This window comes from Vicugna pacos, chromosome 25 (assembly GCF_048564905.1).
Source record: "Vicugna pacos chromosome 25, VicPac4, whole genome shotgun sequence".
Classification (NCBI taxonomy): Eukaryota; Metazoa; Chordata; class Mammalia; order Artiodactyla; family Camelidae; genus Vicugna; species Vicugna pacos.
In genome coordinates this window covers 39,763,330-39,782,888 of record NC_133011.1, presented here as the reverse complement: position 1 = coordinate 39,782,888, position 19,559 = coordinate 39,763,330, and the positions used below count along the sequence as shown (strand labels likewise).

Genomic DNA, 19,559 nt, shown 5'->3' with positions numbered 1-19,559 from the left:
TGAACTGGGGACAGGGTGCTTCGGCCTGACTCCTGCTCCTCCCCCACCCTTGGCTGCCTGACCCAGGAGGCAGGGCTGCACTCCCACTACCTTCCCTCCTGCCAGACCCCATGGCGCTGGCCCCTCCCTGTCCCCAAAGCCAGCCCAGAGCCAGATGGCTCTGCTGGACAGGCATGCGTGGCACAGCCATTTGTGTCTCACCTGGTCCCCTCGTGTGGAAGCCCTGGTAACGGGTTCTGTGACCCCTCCCGGTCCTTTAACCAACAATTCTGAGCACACACGGTCCGGTGGAGCCAGCTGGGCCCAGGGACACCGTGTGCAGCTGCCCTTCTCCAGGGAGGCTGCAGCCCAGACCTCTAGCCCCTTCTGAGACCCCGGGCCCCTCCTGGGCCTAACCCGACCCGGCACCGCGGCAGGAGGAAACAGACGGGGAGGCCGCACACAGAGCCTGTCATTTATAGATCTCTGCCTGTCTCGTCCATCCGTCCGTGCGTCCGTCCGTGTATGTATCTATGTCTCTACCTAAGGGGAAAGGGGAACTCTCATGTAAAAATCCAAAATACAATTCTGTGAACACCTGTGTACTGGTCAGTCCAAATGTGGCTGTGAAGCCCCAAGCAAGCCACGGCACACAGGACCTGGGTCCTTGGTGCTGACTGGGGCCACGCCCCGCCCTGCCCCAGGTTCGTGGCTCCCCTGAGACCAGCCCTGCACCAGGAGGGGTAGGGGACGGCACAGGCCGCCCCCTTCCTGGGGCCTCTAGGAGACAGTGGGGTCCTTGGCTTTGGGGGGCTCAGAGCCTGTCAGCAGGGAGATGGTGGGGTCATCTGCGTAGTCGTCCCCCTCGGAGAAGTAGGAGCCCTCCCCCAGCTCGAAGAGCACCGGCAGGTCGCTGCTCCCCACGTCCACGGAGCCTGGGTCCACCAGGAGCAGGGGCTGAGCCGTGTAGTGCACCAGCTGCTTCCCTGTAGGGAGGGACCGGGTCAGGGTCTGGTGGGTGGGGACGAGGACAGGGTGGGTGGGTGGACTTAGCTCACATGAGTCAGGGCTCACCTGAGTCAGGGCTGCTGTTCTCTGCCTCAAGAGGCCTGGGGGGCTCCTGGGGAGAGAGGAGCTCCTGGATCTGCCAGGGCAGGAGGGAGCACAGTGAGGTTTCCTGCTAGCCCCCACCCCCCAGCCCGCCTGCTCTGCGTACTCACACTGGCCAGGCTGCTGTCAAGGTCGGGCAGGCTCATGTCCGGCACGGTCACTGAGGGGCTGAACAGCTGCAGGGAAAGGAGGGCAGTCAGCTGGCACCGTGAGCAGGGGAGGGTTGGTGCAGGTGCAGGCAGGGGCGGGACTCACGTCCAGCAGGGCACTCGTGTCCACGCTGAAGCCGTGGCTGGTCAGCATGGTCTGCAGGTTGTCCAGGTTGGAGTCCATGGCGTCCAAGTGGTCACTGAGCTCCGTCCTGGCCAGGGTGAGTGAGGTAGGTGAAGGGGCACCCCAGGCACCCCTACCCGGACACCTTCTTGTCGACGCTCACACCCACCTGCCAGAGAAGGGCTCCCCTCGGCCACAGCCCACCCTCTCGGGCTCATGGGGGGCCCTCCAAGATGGGGCCCCTTTGCACTTGCAGCAGGGCCCAGTGGGGCAGTGTCCACAGACAGCCAGTCACTTGGCCACTGGGGGGAGTGGCTAAGGCCATGTGGGCCCGTCCTGTCACCGTGAGGCCCTGTAAGGCCTCTAACAGCGTATTAGGCTGGGCCAAGGTGGCGGGGGGGGGCAAGGAGGGGTTTAATGCTCAGACTGGGCTGGGGGCCCAGTGTTCCAGGCTTGACGAGGGCTTGCCTTTCTATCGGGAGAGAGCAGGACACGGAGAGTGTACTCAGCGTGTGGTCGGCCAGCCTCTCCCTTGGTGCTTGCCAGGGAAGAGGCTGGGTCTGGGGCTGTGACAGAGAAGGCCCGGTCTCACCCGGGGAGGGAGCCAGTCAGCACAAGAGCTGGGCTGGCCTTCTCTGTCAGTCAGTGACTTGGGGCACTGGCTTGGGCCCTAGACCCGGGGGAGGCCAGTCCCTTCTGCAGAGGCCTTGGGATACCCATTCACCAGGCAGGGCTCAGTGCTCGTGGCCAGGCTGGGGTCTGGTCCGCGGCTGGGGAGGGGCCCGAGCTCTGGCGGAGCCCTCCTCCCTCCCCAGTGGGACGGCGCTAACCCTGGCTGGACTCGGCCATGCAGAGAGGAAGAGGGGCAGGGGAAGAGGCGGGCGACCCCAGACATCAGTGGAGCGCGAGCCAAACTGCAAGATACAAAGACAAGAGCCCCCCGATTGCAGGTGGGGGCCAGGCAGTCTCCATGCCCCCACCCTCGCTCGTCCACCTCTGGGGCAGCAGGAGAGACATCAGGACCCAGCAGCCCATCACGGCAGACGGCAGCCCAGAGAGCAGGTGCGATAGGCCTGGCCACACAGCCTGGGCGCCTGCGGCAGAGGGACTATGGGGCCACATGGTCGGCATCTGTTTCCCTCCCCAGCTCCAAGCACAGAGCTCAGGGCCACCGTGTGTCCAGCCCTCCAGGGCAGGCGTCAGAAGCCCAGCTGCGCGTCCAGAGACTTGTGGGCTAGTGGATGGCACTCACTTGTCCAGGCAGGCTACGCTGAGGCACTTCTCGGGGGCTGAGGCGGGCAGGGGAGAGGGGGGGCGGCCCCCTTCATCCGGGAGGGGAGTGGCCGAGGCAGGAGGGGCGGGCTCACTCTCCCGCAGGATGGAGTCAATGAGGGCGGTCGGGGACAGCGGGGTGTCCGCAACGGAGGATGGGTGCCCAGGACTGGCATCCTCTGCCCGGGGGCTCTGAGGTGGGCTAGGGGGCTCCTCCTTGACTCGAACCAGGGAGCTGCCGGACAGAGACCTGCACAAGGGAGACACACCTCAGCAGGGCCTCTGGCAGCCCCTCCCTCCTCCGGGCTTTGGGGAAGATGGCCCCACCTCTCATCTCTGTTGGCGCCCGGGGAAGCCCTGGGGCTGCTGGGGCCCAGCTCAGTGATATCGGAGATGATGGGTCCGGAGCTGGCCACCGCGTCTGGGGCATAGAGACTGGAGCTGCTGTAGGCCGGGGACGGAGTCTGCCAGCAAAGGGAGGTGACCACATGTGGTGCAGGCCACAGCAGCACTGCCCTGCCCAGGCCAGCCCGCGCCGGGCGCTCACCGAGTAGGGACCAGAGCCGTGGACGTGCTCCAGGGAGAACTGGCGGCCGAATTTGGGCACAGGGTGCGCAGGGCCACCGTCACTGAGCATCAGGGGGCTGTGGGGAAGGGGTGGGTCAGCGCTGCCCGGCCTGGCGGCACCCAGGACACGGCCACGGGGACGGGCAGCCCCGGTCCTCACATCTTTCTCTTCACCCCCAGGATCCGGTTGGACTGCACCAGCGAGATGAGGAACTGGATGAGCTGAGGGAGGAGAGGCAGGTCAGCTGGGCCGCGGAGAAGACCCGCCGCCCACCCCCCGGCCCACCTCGCACCTTGTTGACGACCTTCTGCTGCTGGGCGTGCTTCTGCCGCAAGCTGGCCACCTCCCGCCACAGGGCCTCGTTCTCGCTGCAACAGACCGGCGCAGTCGCTGGGGCTGAGGGGGCTCCGGGGACGCCCCCGCCCCGACATCTGGGCGGGTCCAGGCCCGAGTGACCACACATCAGCACGAGCCTGGCCGCTGGCCCGTTCCCACTCCAGGAGGGCGGGCTGTGCGATGGGCTGGGGGCCTGGCCAGGGCTCACTCTGCTGTCTTTCAGGGGGAGCCTGCACCTCCGCACTGAGTAGTCAGGTGCGGGTCGGTGGGGCCTGGCAGTGGGCAGGGCAGGGTGAACCCCAGGACACATCCAGGTGGCAAAGCCTTGAGTGCTGCCCCACCCTCCACTGTCTCTGCCTTGACTGAGCCTGAGGACAGGAGGGAGGGCCGGCGACCAGTGGCAGCCCAGCTCATCAGGCTGCAGGGGGCATGCAGGGATGTCCTATACCTTCAGGGGGCTCAGGGCACCTTGGGTCTAGGAGTGGCTAAGAGGTGGACTTGAGAGGCAGGAGGGGCCACCTGACCACTGTCCTCCCAAGCAGGTGAGCACGGTCCCGAGCAGCCCGTGGTCTGCCCCTCCAGTAGGCCGGCCCTGCAAAGCCCCGGCATGTCTTCCTGACAGGCAGCAGGCTCTCCTGGCCTCACCCTGACAGCTGTCCATGTCCCGGAGACCAGATTCAGCTGGCCCCACCTCCAGGTATCAGCCATTCAGTGGCTCCTGCTGGGTCCTAACGTGAGCAGTTGGGGCCCAGGAGCCTCCTCCATGATGCGGGGTGCTGAGGACCTGCTCCACCCAGTGGCTTTGAGGTCGCCCTCAGGACTGGGGTTCCTGAGGCCCCCAGGACCCCAAGTATAAGGGAGGAGACCTAAGCCTGCCTTCCTGTGCGTCCTGGCTGGGGCTGGGGGCACAGAGCTGGTTATGTGGTGGCCAGCATGTTCCAGGGGCATGGGTTCCAGAAAAAACCTCAAGTGCTTCCTGCTCCAGGTCTGAGGTGGAGGCAGGCAGGGGACATGATGCCTGTGCTAGGTGACGGTGGGACTGTGGAGCCAGTGGGAGGAACGGCACTGTGGGGATGCGAGAAGCCAGGCCACCTTGGTCTGTGGGGAGAGACTGGAGGCGGGATGCACTTGCTCAGAATGCAGCATGAGGAGCCCGAGGCTGTGGCCCTGCTCAGGCTCACTTCTGCCTGTTGTTGCGGGACGCGGGTCAGACCCCACCTACTGGGAAACACAGCCCAGCATGGGCCCCGAGGGGTGTGCGAGCCCAAACCTCAGTCTGGGGAGTGGAAGGCCCAAAGCACCTGTTACAGAGACCGCAGGAGGTGGAGCTGCTGGGAAAAGGCCCTGCTGGTCCCTGCAGCACCCCCGCCGATCAGCCCCCACCGCCGCGCCCAGGCGCTCAGGACCTACTGCTTCATGGCCAACAGTTTGGAGTCCATGCTCTCCTGCTTCCCCTTCATCAGCTGCACGTCAGTCAGCAGCTTGGTGACACTGTCCTGGCGAATCTTCACGTCCTCGCTCCGCAGGGTGGACACCTGGGTCCCCAGGGAGCAGTCACTGAGATGCCTCCCGGAGAGGGGGGCCTGGGACAGAACAGAAAGGGCCAAGGGGCTGCCAGCCCAGAGAGTGGCTGGTGGGGGAAGCGGCAGTGGGGAGTCCACAACGGGTATGTGTGGAGGGTGGCCGGCAGGAAGAGGGCCAGTGCAGCCAGGCCAGGCCAGTGGGATGCCGAGTGGACGCTGCTCCCCTCACAGCCTGGAGGGAGGTCTGAGGTTGTGGGGGGGAGGGCCCGGCTACTCACACTGGTCACTTTCCTCTTGATGTTCTCAAGGAGCTGCTCCTGGCCACGCAGGAAGCAGGGGTGCTGGAACTCAGTGTCATCCCTCTCTGGCTTGACCAGACCCCCCTGCTCAATGTGGACCACCTTCCGGAAGCCATCTGTGCACGACGGGATGGGGGCAGCTCTGCCTCAGGGCTAGGGAACCAGGCCCTCACTACAGCCCGGCCACTGGCCCCCGGTGGATGGGGGGAGGCTCCCGGCAGGGTGATGGTCATAGTGTATGCAGCAGCGGCTGGGTGGTCTTGGTCCTAAGGGCGATCCCACACCCTCCATGACACCCCCCCCAAGGCATGGGGCCATGTCTGGCTGGGGTTCAGTGAGCTCTTCCTGGGGGCCCCAAGTTCAGGCCCGGGAGCCCCTTCTTCTACAGGTGTGCCAGGCTCCAGGCCACACCCTTGGCCAGCACCGGGATCCAAACCTGGTGGCCCTGCTGCCCCTCACCCAGACGAGGGGAATGTGTTGGTCCCGCCACCTGCCGCCCTGCGGGGTGAGGCCGGGGCACTCACACATGTTGAGCTGCCGCACGAAGCTGGCCATGTTGTTGTGCTTGAAGTACTTGGGCAGCACCTCCTTGGCAAACTGGCCCTGGTCAAACACGTGGAAGCTGTTCCCGCTCTGCCAGGAGACACGTCGGTGCAGGGGTCAGCACAGCTGCAAGGGGCATGGCTGTGCACGCCCCTGCCCTGCAGGGCTGGGCTGGCGGGAGGCAGAGGGCACCTCAGGGACCACCAGCCAGTCACACCTGGTCTCTGCCCCTTGGCCTGGATCCTTGCCGGAGGCCCTGCCAGGGTGCAGAGGTGCCTTCAGAAAGCACCATGGCACTCCAGGCCCATCCCTTAAGGGGTCTCGTTTTAGCTTTAATCAGCACTTTTCCCCTAAGAACAGCCCAGACCCCAAATTAAGGCAGCCAAGAAAATGGAAACCTAATTTCAGTTACAACACAGTCATGCAACTTCATTTTTCTTTTGGCCACAGAGATGAGAAACAGACTAAACAGGCCGTGACACTCCTCTTCCACTTTTTTCCTAATCACAGTCCAAAAGCTACCAGGCGGGTGACAAGGCTGACCTCTGGCCGGCAGGAGCCCGGGGACCTGGCTCAGGCTGCCACAGCACGATTACCCTGTGAACCTGTCGAGGACACCGGGCACAGGCTCCCCTGCTGGAGAAGGGAGCCAGAGGACAGGGAGGTGCACTGGTGTGCACCCGGACGGAGCAATGCTTTTCAACACGGACGGAGATGTTGAAATCAACACGGATACAGATGCGCGAGGGAGGAGGGGGAGGAAGGACCTCTAGGATTTTTCTCTTCCGAAGAAGCAATAAGAGAACTGGCAAAAAACGTCAGAGTCAACTCTCTCAGAACTCTGAAAACCAATGAAGGGCGGCAGCGTGTGGGGAGGACTCACTCAGGGCAAACGGCTGAGTCCCAGCAAGCCGAGGCGCTTTAACCTGCCCGCCCCACCCCGAGCTGGGAGACCGCAGTCGGACGGCGGGGAGCAGCGTTCTGGCAGCCGTGGCTGAGCAGGCGGCTGGAGCTCTTGCAAGACCAGTGTGGTGGCTCCCTGGACGATTCCACCTGCCGGGCTCTTTCTGTTCTGTCTGACCCAAAGCTCTCTCAGTGTAAAGAGACTTTTCCCTCGCAACGTTTGCAGAAAACATCTAGAGGTAATTTTAAAACTTGCGGCTGCCGTGCTCGCTTCGGCAACACATATACTAAAATTGGAACGATACAGAGAAGATTAGCATGGCCCCTGCGCAAGGATGACACGCAAATTCGTGAAGCGTTCCATATTTTTTTTTAAAAAAAAAAGAAAAAAAAAAAACTTGCGGCTGCCCGGGACGGTGGACACAGCTAGGGAAAAACAGGCCGACCAGGAAACACACAGGGAGGAGCTGGGGAGGGGCCTCAAGAGGGGCTCCAAAATATTCCTCGGGGGTCACAGTCGCAGGCACACGCAGCGCTGTGCCAAGGCCTGGGCTCTCACCTCCGGCAGGACGTGGAGGGGAAAGTCCAGCACGTCAGCTGTCTGGCTGAGTGCCGAAGGCGTTCCCGACACACAGGGTGCCTCACAGAGACTGGGAGGCTTCTCAGTTCTAGGCTTTAAAAGACATTCCTGCTCCCATCACTCCCTGACCTAACTCAGCTAACCGGGCAGAGACCTCAGGGACCACACACAACAAAGAACACAAACTGCCCAGAATTAGTTCAGAAAAGCCACTAAACAAACAAACAGCAAATATGAGAAACAGCAGCAAATCCTGGCGAGCAAAGCAAATCTGATACTGAGTTTAATAAATGCCGCATATTAATGGAAAGCCCAATCCTCAACAAAAATTTATGAGACATGCAAAGAAACGACATATGACCCCCACAAAGGAAAAAACCAACCAAGGGAAACTGTCCCTAAGGAAGCTGAGATGTTGGACTTACTAGACAAAGACTTTAAAATCAGCTACTTGAAATATATTCAAAGAACAAAATGAAACAGCATCTGAAGAAACAAAGGAAAGCGGAGAATGCTTCACAGAATAGAGAATGACAACGACAGAAATTATAAATAGGAACCAAGTCAAAATCATGGAGTTGAAAAGTGTAATGACTCAGATTTAAAATTCACTGGGGGGGCTAGAGAGCAGATCTGAGCACAAATATGACGGAATCTGCGAACGTGAAGGAAGACTGTCAAGCAAGATCACCCAGTCTGAGGAGCAGAAAGAAAAAAGAGTGAAGAAAAATGAACAGGCGTCAGAGACACATGGGACACCACCAAAGACCAACATATGCATAAAGGGGAGGAGGGAAAGGGACAGAAAGAATATCTGAAGAAATAATGGCCCCAAACTTCTCAAATTTGATGAAAAATATTCAGGAAGTTAAACAAATTCCAAGAAGGATAAACTCAAAGAGATTTATACCAGAAACTCCATAATCAGACCAAAGAAAGCAAAAGACCAAGAGAGAATCTTGAAAGCAAGAAAGTAGACTCATCATGTACAAGGAACCCTTAATCACAGCTACTTTCTCATCAGAAGCTGTGCAGACAGGAAGGCCATGGGACGACATGCTTACAAAAGTGCTGAAAGAACAAACCTGTCCACCAAGAATTCTGTATCTAGCAAAACTATCCTTTGAAGATAAAGGTATGGTTTCCACTGCTGGGATGGCAGCTGAAATCAAGAGAATCCCTCCCAGGCAAGACAGACAGAGCTTTTAAAAAACACCTGGAAAGTGTCCTATAGGCCTGTAACAAGGGAAGAAACACTTACTCAAGAAAACCCACTAAAGCTCTGAAGAAACAGTGGGTTGTTTTGGTCACAACCTGCTCCCCCTCCTTGCACCAGGTCTCCTGGATTGAGGCCGAGACAATGGGGACCCCTCTCCCCCTTATTTCCAATCAAGGTCTCCTGTATCTCACCGAGGGGCAGGCCGCCAGCATCTCTCATCCTGCCCAACTTGATGGTGAACAGACTAAATTCAGCCCCCACCCAAAGAACGGAGACTCCACCCCAGGTGTGGCAGGCTGAGCATACGGGGGCTCTGCTTACTCTCACCCCAGCTGGCACGCAGGGCGGAGCATCTGTGCTGGGAGAAGCCAGTCACGGAGTCCAGAGGCTACGCTGCCCAGCCCAGTGCACGAGCAGAGGTGCAGAGAATCTGCCTGGGGCTGGTGGGGGCGGGTGTGAAAGTCCAAGGGAAAGAGCTCCGGAGCACCTTCCTCTCAGAGACAGAGTAACGGAGTACGGGAGAGTTCAAGCCCAAGGGTGCTCTTGAAATCAACAGCTCTTCTAAGTGGGAAATAATAAGCTGGCCAGCCCGCTCACACAAGGGACAGTGAAGAGCTCTCCTGGGGTCAGAGCGTAGCCCAAAGACTGACCTCAAAACATACCCCTGCCGAAATTTAGCTGGTTCAAGCTGCAGAGGGACTTGCGCCTGAGGGCACTGCCAAGCAGGAGCAATCCTAGCTACAGACTGGGCGTGACACCCCACGGCGGGGGTGGGGGTGGTGTGTGAGCCGACAGAGAGGCCATGGTCAAGCCACCACGGCCAAGCCAGGTCACCAAACTAAACCAGCATGGGGGTGCGTGGGGGTGATCCAGAAGCACTAGGCTATGTCACCCAAGACGTAGTTTTTCAACAAAATTCCAAGACACATAAAGAAACAATAAAGCGTGACACATATATGAGGAAAACAGAGGAAGCAGCAGAAACAGCCTGTGAGAGGGACAAGGTGTCAGATTTAACCAAGACATGAAAGAAGCCATTACAAGTGTGTTCAAAGAACTGAAGGAAGTCATGAAGTAAAGCAAAGAGAGACAACATCCCCCGAGCAGAGAGTAACAGTGAAGAGGCAGCCGTCACAGAGGAGGCCCCCTGGACATTCTGCAGTCGAACAGATAACAGAGACGGAAAATCTACGAGGAGGGCTCAACGGCAGATGTGACCTGGCAGGAGAAAACTCCTGAGAAATTGAAGAGAGATCCACAGAGATTACGAAAGCTGAAGAACAGGGGGAAAACAGAATAAGAAAGTGACAGCAGCCTCAAAGAAGTGTGGCGCGCCTCCACCTGCACCAGCACACGCGTGACCAGAGCACCATGGGGAGAGAAGGACCAGAACCGACATTTAGAGAGACGAGGCTGCAAAACTCCCCAAACCTGCTACAGTGTTACAGATGTACGGCACGTCTGTCCATTTACTTAGGTCAACTTTGCTTTCTTTCATACGTGTTCTTAATAATTTTATTGTTTCTCCATACAGATCCCCACATGTTTTAATTAGGTCTACATTTAAGCACTTAACTTTTTTTGAGCAACTGTAAATGACATTTTGAAGAAATCAATTTCCTCTTGTTCGTTTCTCGTATGCAATGCACATAGAGTTCTTGTTGTGTTGACGTGGTATCTAGTGACCCTGCAAAACATTCTTTCGCCGTGGGAGTAATTTTTGTAGATTCATTAGGATTTTCTATGTAAACAATCTGTGGCTAAGAACAGTTTTATCTCTTTCTAACATACATGCCTTAAATTTTTCTTGTTTTCACATACTGGATAGGATTTTCAGTACAATGTTGACTAGAACTGGTAAAAACAGACTTTGTTCTGATCTTAGGGGGAGAGCATTCACTGTCTCACCATTAAGTATGTATAGGTTTTTTGTCGGCCCTGTTGGTATTTATCTTTTTAATATCACAAACATCAAATTTTGCTACATGCTTTTTCTATATCAGATAATATGACCACGTGGTTTTATCTTCTTTAGGCTGTTCACATGGTGGGTTATATTGATTCTAAAGTGTTGAACCATCTTTGCATTCTTAGGGTAAATCCCATCTGGTGTGACATTATTCTTTGTATGCACTGCCAAGTTTGATTTGCTGAAATTCTATAGAAGACATTATGAAGGATATTGGTCTGTAGTTTTCTTGGACTGCTTTTGTATAATTTTGAAATCAAGGTAATGTTTGCCTCATAAAATGAAATGCAAAGGGTTCCCTCCTGAGGCTGTTGCCACCACCCAGAGGAACCTGGAAGCTGGTCCCACGCCCCCAGCTGAGTCTTGAGATGACTGAGACCTCATGAGACCAGGATCAGCTTGCAGCTCTCAGAAACTGTGAGATAACAAACGTTTCTTGTCTTAAGCAGTGAGTTTGAAGGTAATTAGTTACATAGCAATAGATAACCTATAAACATTTTGTATTTTTTATATCATTGTAAACATTTCAATAGTTCATTGCTAGTCTGCAGAAATACAATTAAGTTTTATGCATGGACCTTGAATCCTGTGTCCTCACCAAACTCATTTATTAGTTGTGATAACTTTTTCTGTAGATTCTTTAGGGGCTTTCTAAGTAAATATGAATGTTTTCTATGAACAGAATTTTATTTCTTACTTTCCAGTCTTGATGTCTTTTATCTACATATTTGCTACACTGCCTGAGAAGGGCATCCAACACGTCACTAAGGAGAGGCAGCGGGAGCAGGCATCCTCGCCTTCCTTTCCAGTCTCGGGGTCTGTGCTCAGGTCTCCAGCACCGAGTACAATGTTAGCAAGAGGGGTTTTGGTACATGGTTTTCATTAGACTGAGGAATTCCCCTTCCTAGTTTACTCAGCTTCTGTCATGAAATGGATGTTGAATTCTGTCACGTGCTCCGTCCATCTCTGTTGAGAGGACCACATGGCTTGTCCTTTCTGCTCTGCTGACGAGGTGAGTGGCACCAGGCACTGGATGGTGGCAACTTCTGTCTGCAGAGCTCGCAGTCTTGGGCCTCACCCTGCCTCTGATGATGAGTCAGTAGCATTCTTATCTTGGCTTTTCCGTGTGCATTTTCCCTCTTTTCCTGGCTGCTTTTAAGATTGTCTCTTCATCACTCATTTTCAGCAGATTATACTGATGAGTTTTGATTCCTTGTGCTTTATCCTCCTTGGGAGTCACTGAAATTCCTGGATCTGTGGGTTTACAGTTTTCAAAAAAAAAAAAAAACTGGGGAAAATTTCTAAAATTCTATCTCTAAAATTCTCCTCCGTCCTTTACTCTGGAACTTAAATTGTGTCTGACACTCCATGCTTTCACCCCTGCAGCCTCTGCACATTTTTTTGTCTTTTTTCCTCTGTGGTCACTCTGGATAGTTTCTACTGCTAGTCTAGTTCAGTGACCTTTTCCCCTGCAGTTCCTTTTTTGGATTAAACTAGCTCTTTATGCTTATATAGCCCACAACCCAGACAGCCTATTGGGAAAATGTCACAAAGGCTTCAAGGACACAGAGCTTCTTAAAATATTTCTCCTCTTCCCTTCATGTTTTCAGTCTGCAAGCTAGACTAGATAGTATACAGTGTCAACAGAAAAAAAAACCAAACACCTAAACAAAATAAAAATACTTCCCAAGGCAGAGTTCTGTACAGAATTCCTAATAATTCAAATCTTCCAACTTTAGTGACCACTGAGAGTAGTCTGGTTGGCTTTGCAGGGGAAGCGCATCAAGGGACAGGCTGAAGGAGCGCAGGTCCCCATCCCCCCAGGGACCACTAATGCCTCCAATGGCCTTGGTCATCTACTGTGACTTTAATCCCAAGCACCCTGGGGCCCTGGCGGTGCCCGTCCTGTGAACACGCAGCGCTGTGGCCTGAGCGTGGTCGGCTCCATGCTGAAGGGCTCCAGGCGCGGCCTCAGGCACTGTCTGGTCGATGCCCCACATGGACGTGGTGCAGGACAGCTGATGTCTCGCTGACCTTCTGGATCTGCTCCACATACTTGGTGTATCTTTTCCGGTGCTCTTGCATGAAGCTAAAGAGAGTTTTACAGACAGATCCATCTCTGATTCATTTAACCAAAGGGTTCTGGTCAAAAGCACTGGCCTCTGCACACTGATGGGGGTGGTCCTGACAGCGGAGGAAGGGCTGCAACACCTGCTGAGAATCCGATTTCTCCAGTTTGGTGTTTGTTGGGAGGCCTGGCTACTTGAGAGCCCTCAAAGGCGGTGAGAAGGCTGGCATCTCTTGCACCATGACATTGGGATGACTGCTGATCTTCTGTGAGGCCTGGGAGCCAAGCGGCACCACAATGCCATCCGTCCCGATTCTAGGCTTGGCTGGATAAGGGCCACCGAGGAGTTCAGCTTCTCAGGTCAGCCCTCGGCCTTGGCGCTCTGCCTGCTGCCCAGGGTGCTGGGGGCCGGGGCAGCGGAGGAAAGGAGGCGGGGCACGCCCAGCAGCAGTCGCACCTGCGACTGGCCTGCAGCTTCTAACTTGTTTTTTAATCCCCTCCAGTGACTTATAAAAACAAGCTTTTAATTTTAGAATAACGTTAGATTTACAGAAACGTGGGAAGATAGTACAGGGGTCCCACACGCCCTACTCCAGTTTCCCCAGTATTAGCATCATCCTTTAGCTGACGTGCAGCTGATTTACAATGTTGTTCACCTGTGGTGTCCAGCACGGTGACTCAGTTACACAAACACGTTTTCTTTTCCATCACAGGTTGTTACAAGGCACTGAATCTAGTTTGCTGTGCCGCACAGTAGGACCTTGTTGTGTATCTGTTTTATACACAGTAGTCTGTATCTGCTAATCCCGAATTCCTAATTTATCCCCCCCTTACCTTTGGTAATCGTAAAAGGGTGTTTTCTATGTCTGTGAGTCTGTTTCTGTTTTGTAAATAAGTTCATCTCTATCATTTTTTAGATCCCACATGTAACTGACATGGGATGCTCGTCCTTCTCTGTCCGACTAATATCACTTAGCGTCATCATCTCCAGGTCCGTCCACATCACTGCAATCTCTCAATTATTAACATCTCGCATTAGGATGGTGCATCTGCCAGAAGTAATGAATCAATATACTTTACTGTTAACTAAATTCTCCACTTTGTTCGCATTTCCTTGGTTTTTACCTTCCAACCTTCTGTTCCCAGGCACCAGCCAAGATGCTACATCACATTCATGTCTCCTGATGTTCCTCTGGACTATGGCAGTGTCTCAGGCTTTCCTGGTTTCTGATGACCCTGACAGTTCTGAGGAGCATTGGTCTAGGGGTGTGTAGAATGTTGCTCAATTTGGATGTGTTTGATGTCTTCCCATGATTAGCTCGGGTTATGTAAGTTTTTGGAGCGGAAGACCAGACGTGATGCGCCCTTCCCACCACCCCCTGCCAACATGACTCATCACTGCTGTGCTGACCCTGGTCACCCGGCAAGGCCTGTCAGCCAGGTGTGTCTGCTGGATAGTCACCCCCTCCATCCTTGGAAGGAAGGCACCATGTGCAGCCCACACTCAAGGGGTGGGAGGTATGTGTCACCTCCTTGGAATTCTCTGCATGGGAACGTGTTCCAGCGACACTTTGTTCAATTTCCTTCCCTCTTCTGTCTTGCATTTCTCTGTCTTGATGGTTTTCCTCTACTTCCTTGAGCAGACAGAGCATTTTAGTCATTGTTTCAACATCTTCATTAGGCCTCTCACTGTGCCTGTCCCTTCTCTGTTCCAGGTCACGTGCTCCTGCCCGCTGGCTCATCTGCTGGTTTTGACAGGGTCCTGGACTCAGGAACTTTCGTGTCTGGGTTCAGCTGTCTTCCTTTCAAGAGCACTGCACTCTCAGTTCTGGTAGGAGAGGATCAGCCTGATCCTCTTGATGCTGGTTTTCAGGCTTGTCTACACTGCTTGTGGGCTGTACTCTTCTCCAGGGCTCACAGGCCACAAGTCCAAGCTCTGGCTGTTCTGAGGTCCCTGTGATGCTCTGCATGTTTAGTGGCTTTGCTGCTCTGGCTGTGAGAACTTAGATAACTCACAGCCCTGTGTGATGCTTACCTCATAGCCCCTTCGTAGCTGTTCTTTCCCTAGAAGGTTCTTGGATGGCTTCATGGGTCTCACCCGGTGGACAGGCGAGTCAGTACTCAGCCAGAGCCCCACGGGCTCATGTGCAGACAACGGGGAGCTCTTTCTTGGCACAGCCCCCTCCTCTGGGACCATGCCTTCAAGTTCTAGCTGTCGTAGCTTCTCCAAAGGCCGGGCTCTCCAAGTTTGAAAACTGCCTTCAGATAGGAAGCCTGGGTACCTGTGTGGCTGCCCTGTCCTTCGTTAACAATCGTGAGTGCTGTTCAAGGGTTAAGTCTACGCTGAAAATGTTCTGCAAGTCCTACCATAAGGGCCGTCAAGTCTGAGAGGGTCTTCTGGTGAATACAACATCTCACCTCTCTTGCCTCAGAAGTTCAAGGCCCTTCCTGGGCTTACCACGTGCAATTCATGCAGGAAGTCTTAGCTTATCCTTGGATGTAAGGAAAACCAGGGACGGGATGTGGCAGGACAGGGAGACCTGGCTGCCCTGCTGCTGGCTAGAGAGCAAGGCCCTGAAGCACAGTTCTTACAAGTATCAAGTCTTGCAGTGAACTCAGAGCCTGCGGCCTGCCTTCCCACAGGGCTGTGAACACCCCGAAATGCACAGCGTTCTGCATGAATGTACTTTTTTATAGAAGGGGGGGGTCTGTCTTTGAATATTTTCTCAAAGGCTCCACGACCCAAAAGGGTTACCAACCACAGGGTTCCACAAGGCCTATCTGCGCTTTTCAAATCTGCCCACTAACAAAAGGCCCGTTTCAGTCCCCCAGCCAGAGAGACTGGGCTGTGTGATATGCTCTGCCTTCCTGGACGCAGCTGACTGACCCCTCCCTGGGCTCCAGGAGCAAAGGGCGTGTAGCTGGAAGCAGTGCACAGTGTGAGCGCTGGACTGCATGGACGCAGAAGCAGACAAAGGCAGTCTGTGAGTGAGGAGGTGGGGGAGCACCGAGCCGCATGCAGGAAGGGGAGGCCACTCCTCTTCCCTCCCTGGTCCTGATTTCGTCCCTGTCTGAGGACAAGACTGTCTGCACTGTCCTCATGGTGCTTTCCTATCTCTGCTTCAGCAGCACAGCCTGTGACCAGAGTGCCCCTGCTCATTGCTGGCCCTGGCCCCGAACTTGGGTCTCTAGGCCCAACTGAACATGTGCACATGGACGACTCTGCTGACTCTGCCAGGGCTCAGGAGGGAGGAGACTGTGGGGAAACACGTGGGACTGGCCTCCCTCCTTTCACAGCCCTTCTTCTCCTCCCTTCAGCCCTCAGGGAAGCCTTGCAGCCAAAGATGCAGGCTCCAGGGTCTGCAGCCCAGCCCCTGAGATGGGAGCGACCGCTCACTCCCAGGTGGGTACCGTGGGCCCCACTGACCCCTCCTGGTCCTTTAAACAACAATTCTGGGCACACACGGCCTGGCGCAGCAGGGCGGGCCCAGGGGTCCTGTGTGCAACTACCCTTCTCCGCGGAGGCTGCAGCCCAGACCTCCAGCCCCTTCCAAGACCCTGGGTCCCTCCTGGGCCCCAGCCCTACCCAGCACCGTGGCAGGAGACAGATGAGGAGGCCACACACAGAGCCTGTCGTTCATAGATCTCTGCCTGTCTCGTCCATCTGTCCATGTATATATCTGAATATCGCTGCTGAAGGGGAAAGGTGGTTCTCTGTAGAAGCCCAAACCTAGCCTGATGAACACCGTTGCAGTCAGTCGAGTGTGGCTGGGTCTGGCTTGGGAGACATGGGTGCTGCGGAGGCAGGCGGGAGCCGAAGCCGGACGTCGTGGAGGGAGTGCGGCCTCATGCCTGGCCCTGTGGCCTCCAGCCCTCCCTCGTTAGGGTTCCTGAGACTCAGTGTCCATGTCTGTAAATGGCTGTTTGCCACAGGAGGGGATGAACGAGGACAGCTGTGCTCTCGCTGGCACCTCACAGGCCAGTCGGCAGCTACCTCAGCCCCGCAGTCAGGGCGGGCCCAGGCCTGCTGGGCCACGCCGGCCTCTGAGAACAGCTGGGCGGGCTCCCAGGCCGGGGAGGAGGGGCCCGCCCGTCACTAGAGCTCTGGGAACAGCCTTGGCCCGCTGGGAGCGGCCAGTGTGACCGGGACCCTTCTCAAGGGGTCTCGCAGGGGCAGGTGACCTGACTGCAGGTATTGCTCTCCACCCGGGCACCTAGCCCCTCCAGAGGGACTTTCTATCCACTGGCACTCGCATGGACCATCTGGAACTGGCTCTGGCCTTGGCGACCTCCAGTTCCTCAGTGAAGGAGGCCCTTACTCTCAGGTGGGGTGAAAATGAACAGCCTCCTTAAACAGTTCCCAGGCTCCTCCAGGCCTCACTCTGGCCCTGCTCTTGAAGCTGGATGGGCCTGATCCTTGGAGCGTCCCTGTGGGTGTGGGCGTTAGGGCAGCCGCAGTCCAGCCCCAGCCATGCTCATGGTCACCAGATTCCCTCCTGAGGGCAGCGGGAGCCATGGTGCCTGAAGGTCCTGTCTGAGGAGCAGCCCCATCCCTAGAGGCCCTGCTTATCAGCGGTGGCTCCACACCAAGTGCATCTTCAGTTGGACAGGAGTTTGGAAGGGCAGGAAAACCAGCACTACCCTCTGGGACAGTGACCTGTTGGTCCGTCCCTCGGGCTGTCCAGACCTGGTCCTGCTGGCCAGAGTTTCTGGGGCTGGACGCTCCCGTGGGACTCAGCCTTGAGAGCCAGCGCCACACCTCCAACTTCCCCTCGTGTTCCAGGTGAAAAACGCAGAGGTCTTCTCTCAGGAGAGTGGGGAGAAAGCTTCCAGCACAAAGGCGAGGGCACCAAGGGCACAGACATCAGAACCTTCCAAGCCTTTGAAACCTGGACTCCAGGCTGTGAGCCTGTAGAAGACTCCATGAGGACTTTTTCTGACAGAGGCCCGGGGCTTGCGGGACCACTTACTTTCTCGGGCTAAGCAGCTTCCACTGCTGAGCTAGTGCTGGGTCTCTGCACTCACGGTTGGCGCTGGCCCCCACTGTGTCCTGCACCAAGCACAGCTGCTAGACCTGGTACAGACCAGGTGGCGTTGAACACTGCTCCCGACGGATCCTCATGCTCCAGGGAGAACATGCCAACAGGGCTGGTGGGTGGTACAGACCCTGTGAGGGAGGCTGTCATAGCCTGGATCATACCCCACTTTCCTACTCAAAGGCCTTGCCCAGAACACAGGCAGCGGGTCCTGGAGAGCACCCTGGTGCTCATCACCCACCAGCATCACAGTCTTTAAGCAGAAACAGCAAGCAGATTAGAGGCAGGACAAATCACCCTTGTAGGATTAAGCTCAGAATATCCCAAAGCATCTCTGATGCCCTTCCCCAAACTGGATAAGAGTGTCTCCCAGGAGTTAAGAGGCAGGAGAAAGAGGAGGAAGGAAGGATAAAGACAGAAACATGTGGTCATTTTCTTTGGCCAGCAAAGTTCAAGGCCTAGACTGAAGGGATGTTGGTAACGTGAGAATCTGTGGGAAAGCACACCGGCTCTTTGGGAATAGCGCCCATTAAAGAAACAGGCAGTGGGATGGAAGATGCCACACAGAGATGTCACTGGGACCAACACAAAGTGTCTCCAACAAAAACACTGCATGATTTGTAGTCTCCGTATTCCCAGTCGAGGCAGAGCTTCAGCAGACAGACAACTCAAGAACGAGAGAGCCTGGCTTCTAGCTCTGAGCTCATTTCAGCCCAGACTACTCCTCGTTCCTAATGGCTTAAAAATACGAAAAGGACATACTTAGCAGAGAAGGAACCCAGCTTGCTCAGGAGAGCAAGCACGTCTGGAGGCACCCAGAGGCTCTGCTTGACCAGGGTGGCCTAGGCTGAGTTATGGCTCCAGCCTTCCTGGGACACGACGTCACAGCCAGGATGTGAACAGCAGATTCGGATCTCCAACTCCAGACAGTCTCTGATTTACCTCTGGCAAACTGCAGCTGTCCAGTCTACAGGGTCAGACCATGTAAACAAGCCTGCTGCCTGGCAACTGGAAACAGGGACATGAATAAAGGCGCCCTGCGAGGCAAGGAAAACGTCGCTCTGGAGAAACCCAGCTCCGCTCCGGTATCCTAACACAGGAGGGAGAGCAACCTGAACTTATGACGTTTTGCTTTCTGTCTTTGCCCCCTGTCGTTTTACACTAAAGCAGCACCCTCCCACTCCTGCGCCAAGTTCTGATTTTCTCCGAATAGCTGCCGACCATACCACCCTGGTAACTCATTTGAGAAGACACGGGGGGGCACCTGGGCGCGACATTGGCGAGCAAAACCGGGTGCTGTTCTCCAGGCCGACCCGCTTCCGTAGTTGTCCACAGTTAGTGGGCAGAAGACCAAAGAAGGAGAAGCCCTTCCTCCCCAGCCCAAGCAAACGGCGTGGGCAGAAGCAACGCGGAGAGGGCCTGGGACGCTGTTCCCGACCCTCCTCGGGCTCCCCGCCCCCACACCCGGGCCGGCGAGGAGGGGGCCGGGCCTGCCCTGCCCGGGGACGAGCCGCGGCCTCCCTGCCCCCGGCCGGCGCGCCCCAGCCCCTCACCGGGCTCCAGCAGATAAGCGCGTCCGTGTCCGGGTCGCTCACGAGGGTCCACAGCTTGGTCAGGAAAGCCGGGACATTGCTGGGCCCCGCCGCGCCCGGGCCCACGGGCAGATCCATACCGGGCAAGGCAGGGAGAGGCAGAGGTAGCGATCGCGAGGAGAGGCTGAGGGCCAGGCTAGCGCCGCCGCCGCGCCTGCCGCCCGGGCCGCGCCGCCGCCGCCCGCTGCGCACACACGGCCCCGGGGCCTAGCATGGCCGCGGCCATCTTGAGACGGGCGCGCTCCCGCCGGCACCGCCCGCCAGCCCGCGTCCCCAGGGCGCGCGCGCG

At 56.3% G+C, this 19,559-nt stretch overlaps 1 protein-coding gene, 1 non-coding gene and 1 pseudogene across 3 annotated transcripts; 1 reads left to right on the top strand and 2 right to left on the bottom strand.

The window, feature by feature from the left end:
* Positions 1 to 434: 434 nt before the first annotated feature.
* HSF1 (heat shock transcription factor 1) lies at positions 435 to 19,541 on the bottom strand. 2 transcript variants are annotated; one of them, XM_072950001.1, is made up of 14 exons: positions 19,232 to 19,541; positions 5,885 to 5,993; positions 5,340 to 5,476; positions 4,949 to 5,073; positions 3,495 to 3,570; positions 3,362 to 3,423; positions 3,182 to 3,278; positions 2,962 to 3,098; positions 2,615 to 2,884; positions 2,193 to 2,276; positions 1,345 to 1,450; positions 1,200 to 1,265; positions 1,054 to 1,123; positions 435 to 965 (listed from the first exon to the last, which is right to left on the bottom strand). In XM_072950001.1, the coding sequence occupies exons 1-14, from the start codon at positions 19,346 to 19,348 to the stop codon at positions 760 to 762; spliced, it is 1,662 nt and encodes a 553-aa protein (XP_072806102.1). In that variant the 5' UTR covers positions 19,349 to 19,541; the 3' UTR covers positions 435 to 759. The 2 variants fall into 2 exon arrangements, with proteins under 2 accessions (XP_072806102.1, XP_072806103.1); XM_072950002.1 differs by lacking the exon at positions 2,193 to 2,276.
* On the top strand, positions 7,070 to 7,176 carry LOC140689369 (U6 spliceosomal RNA). Its single transcript, XR_012064309.1, has one exon. It is a non-coding gene; the product is annotated as a U6 spliceosomal RNA (small nuclear RNA).
* Positions 12,431 to 17,840, bottom strand: LOC140689127 (BLOC-1-related complex subunit 5 pseudogene; annotated as a pseudogene).
* Positions 19,542 to 19,559: the final 18 nt, after the last annotated feature.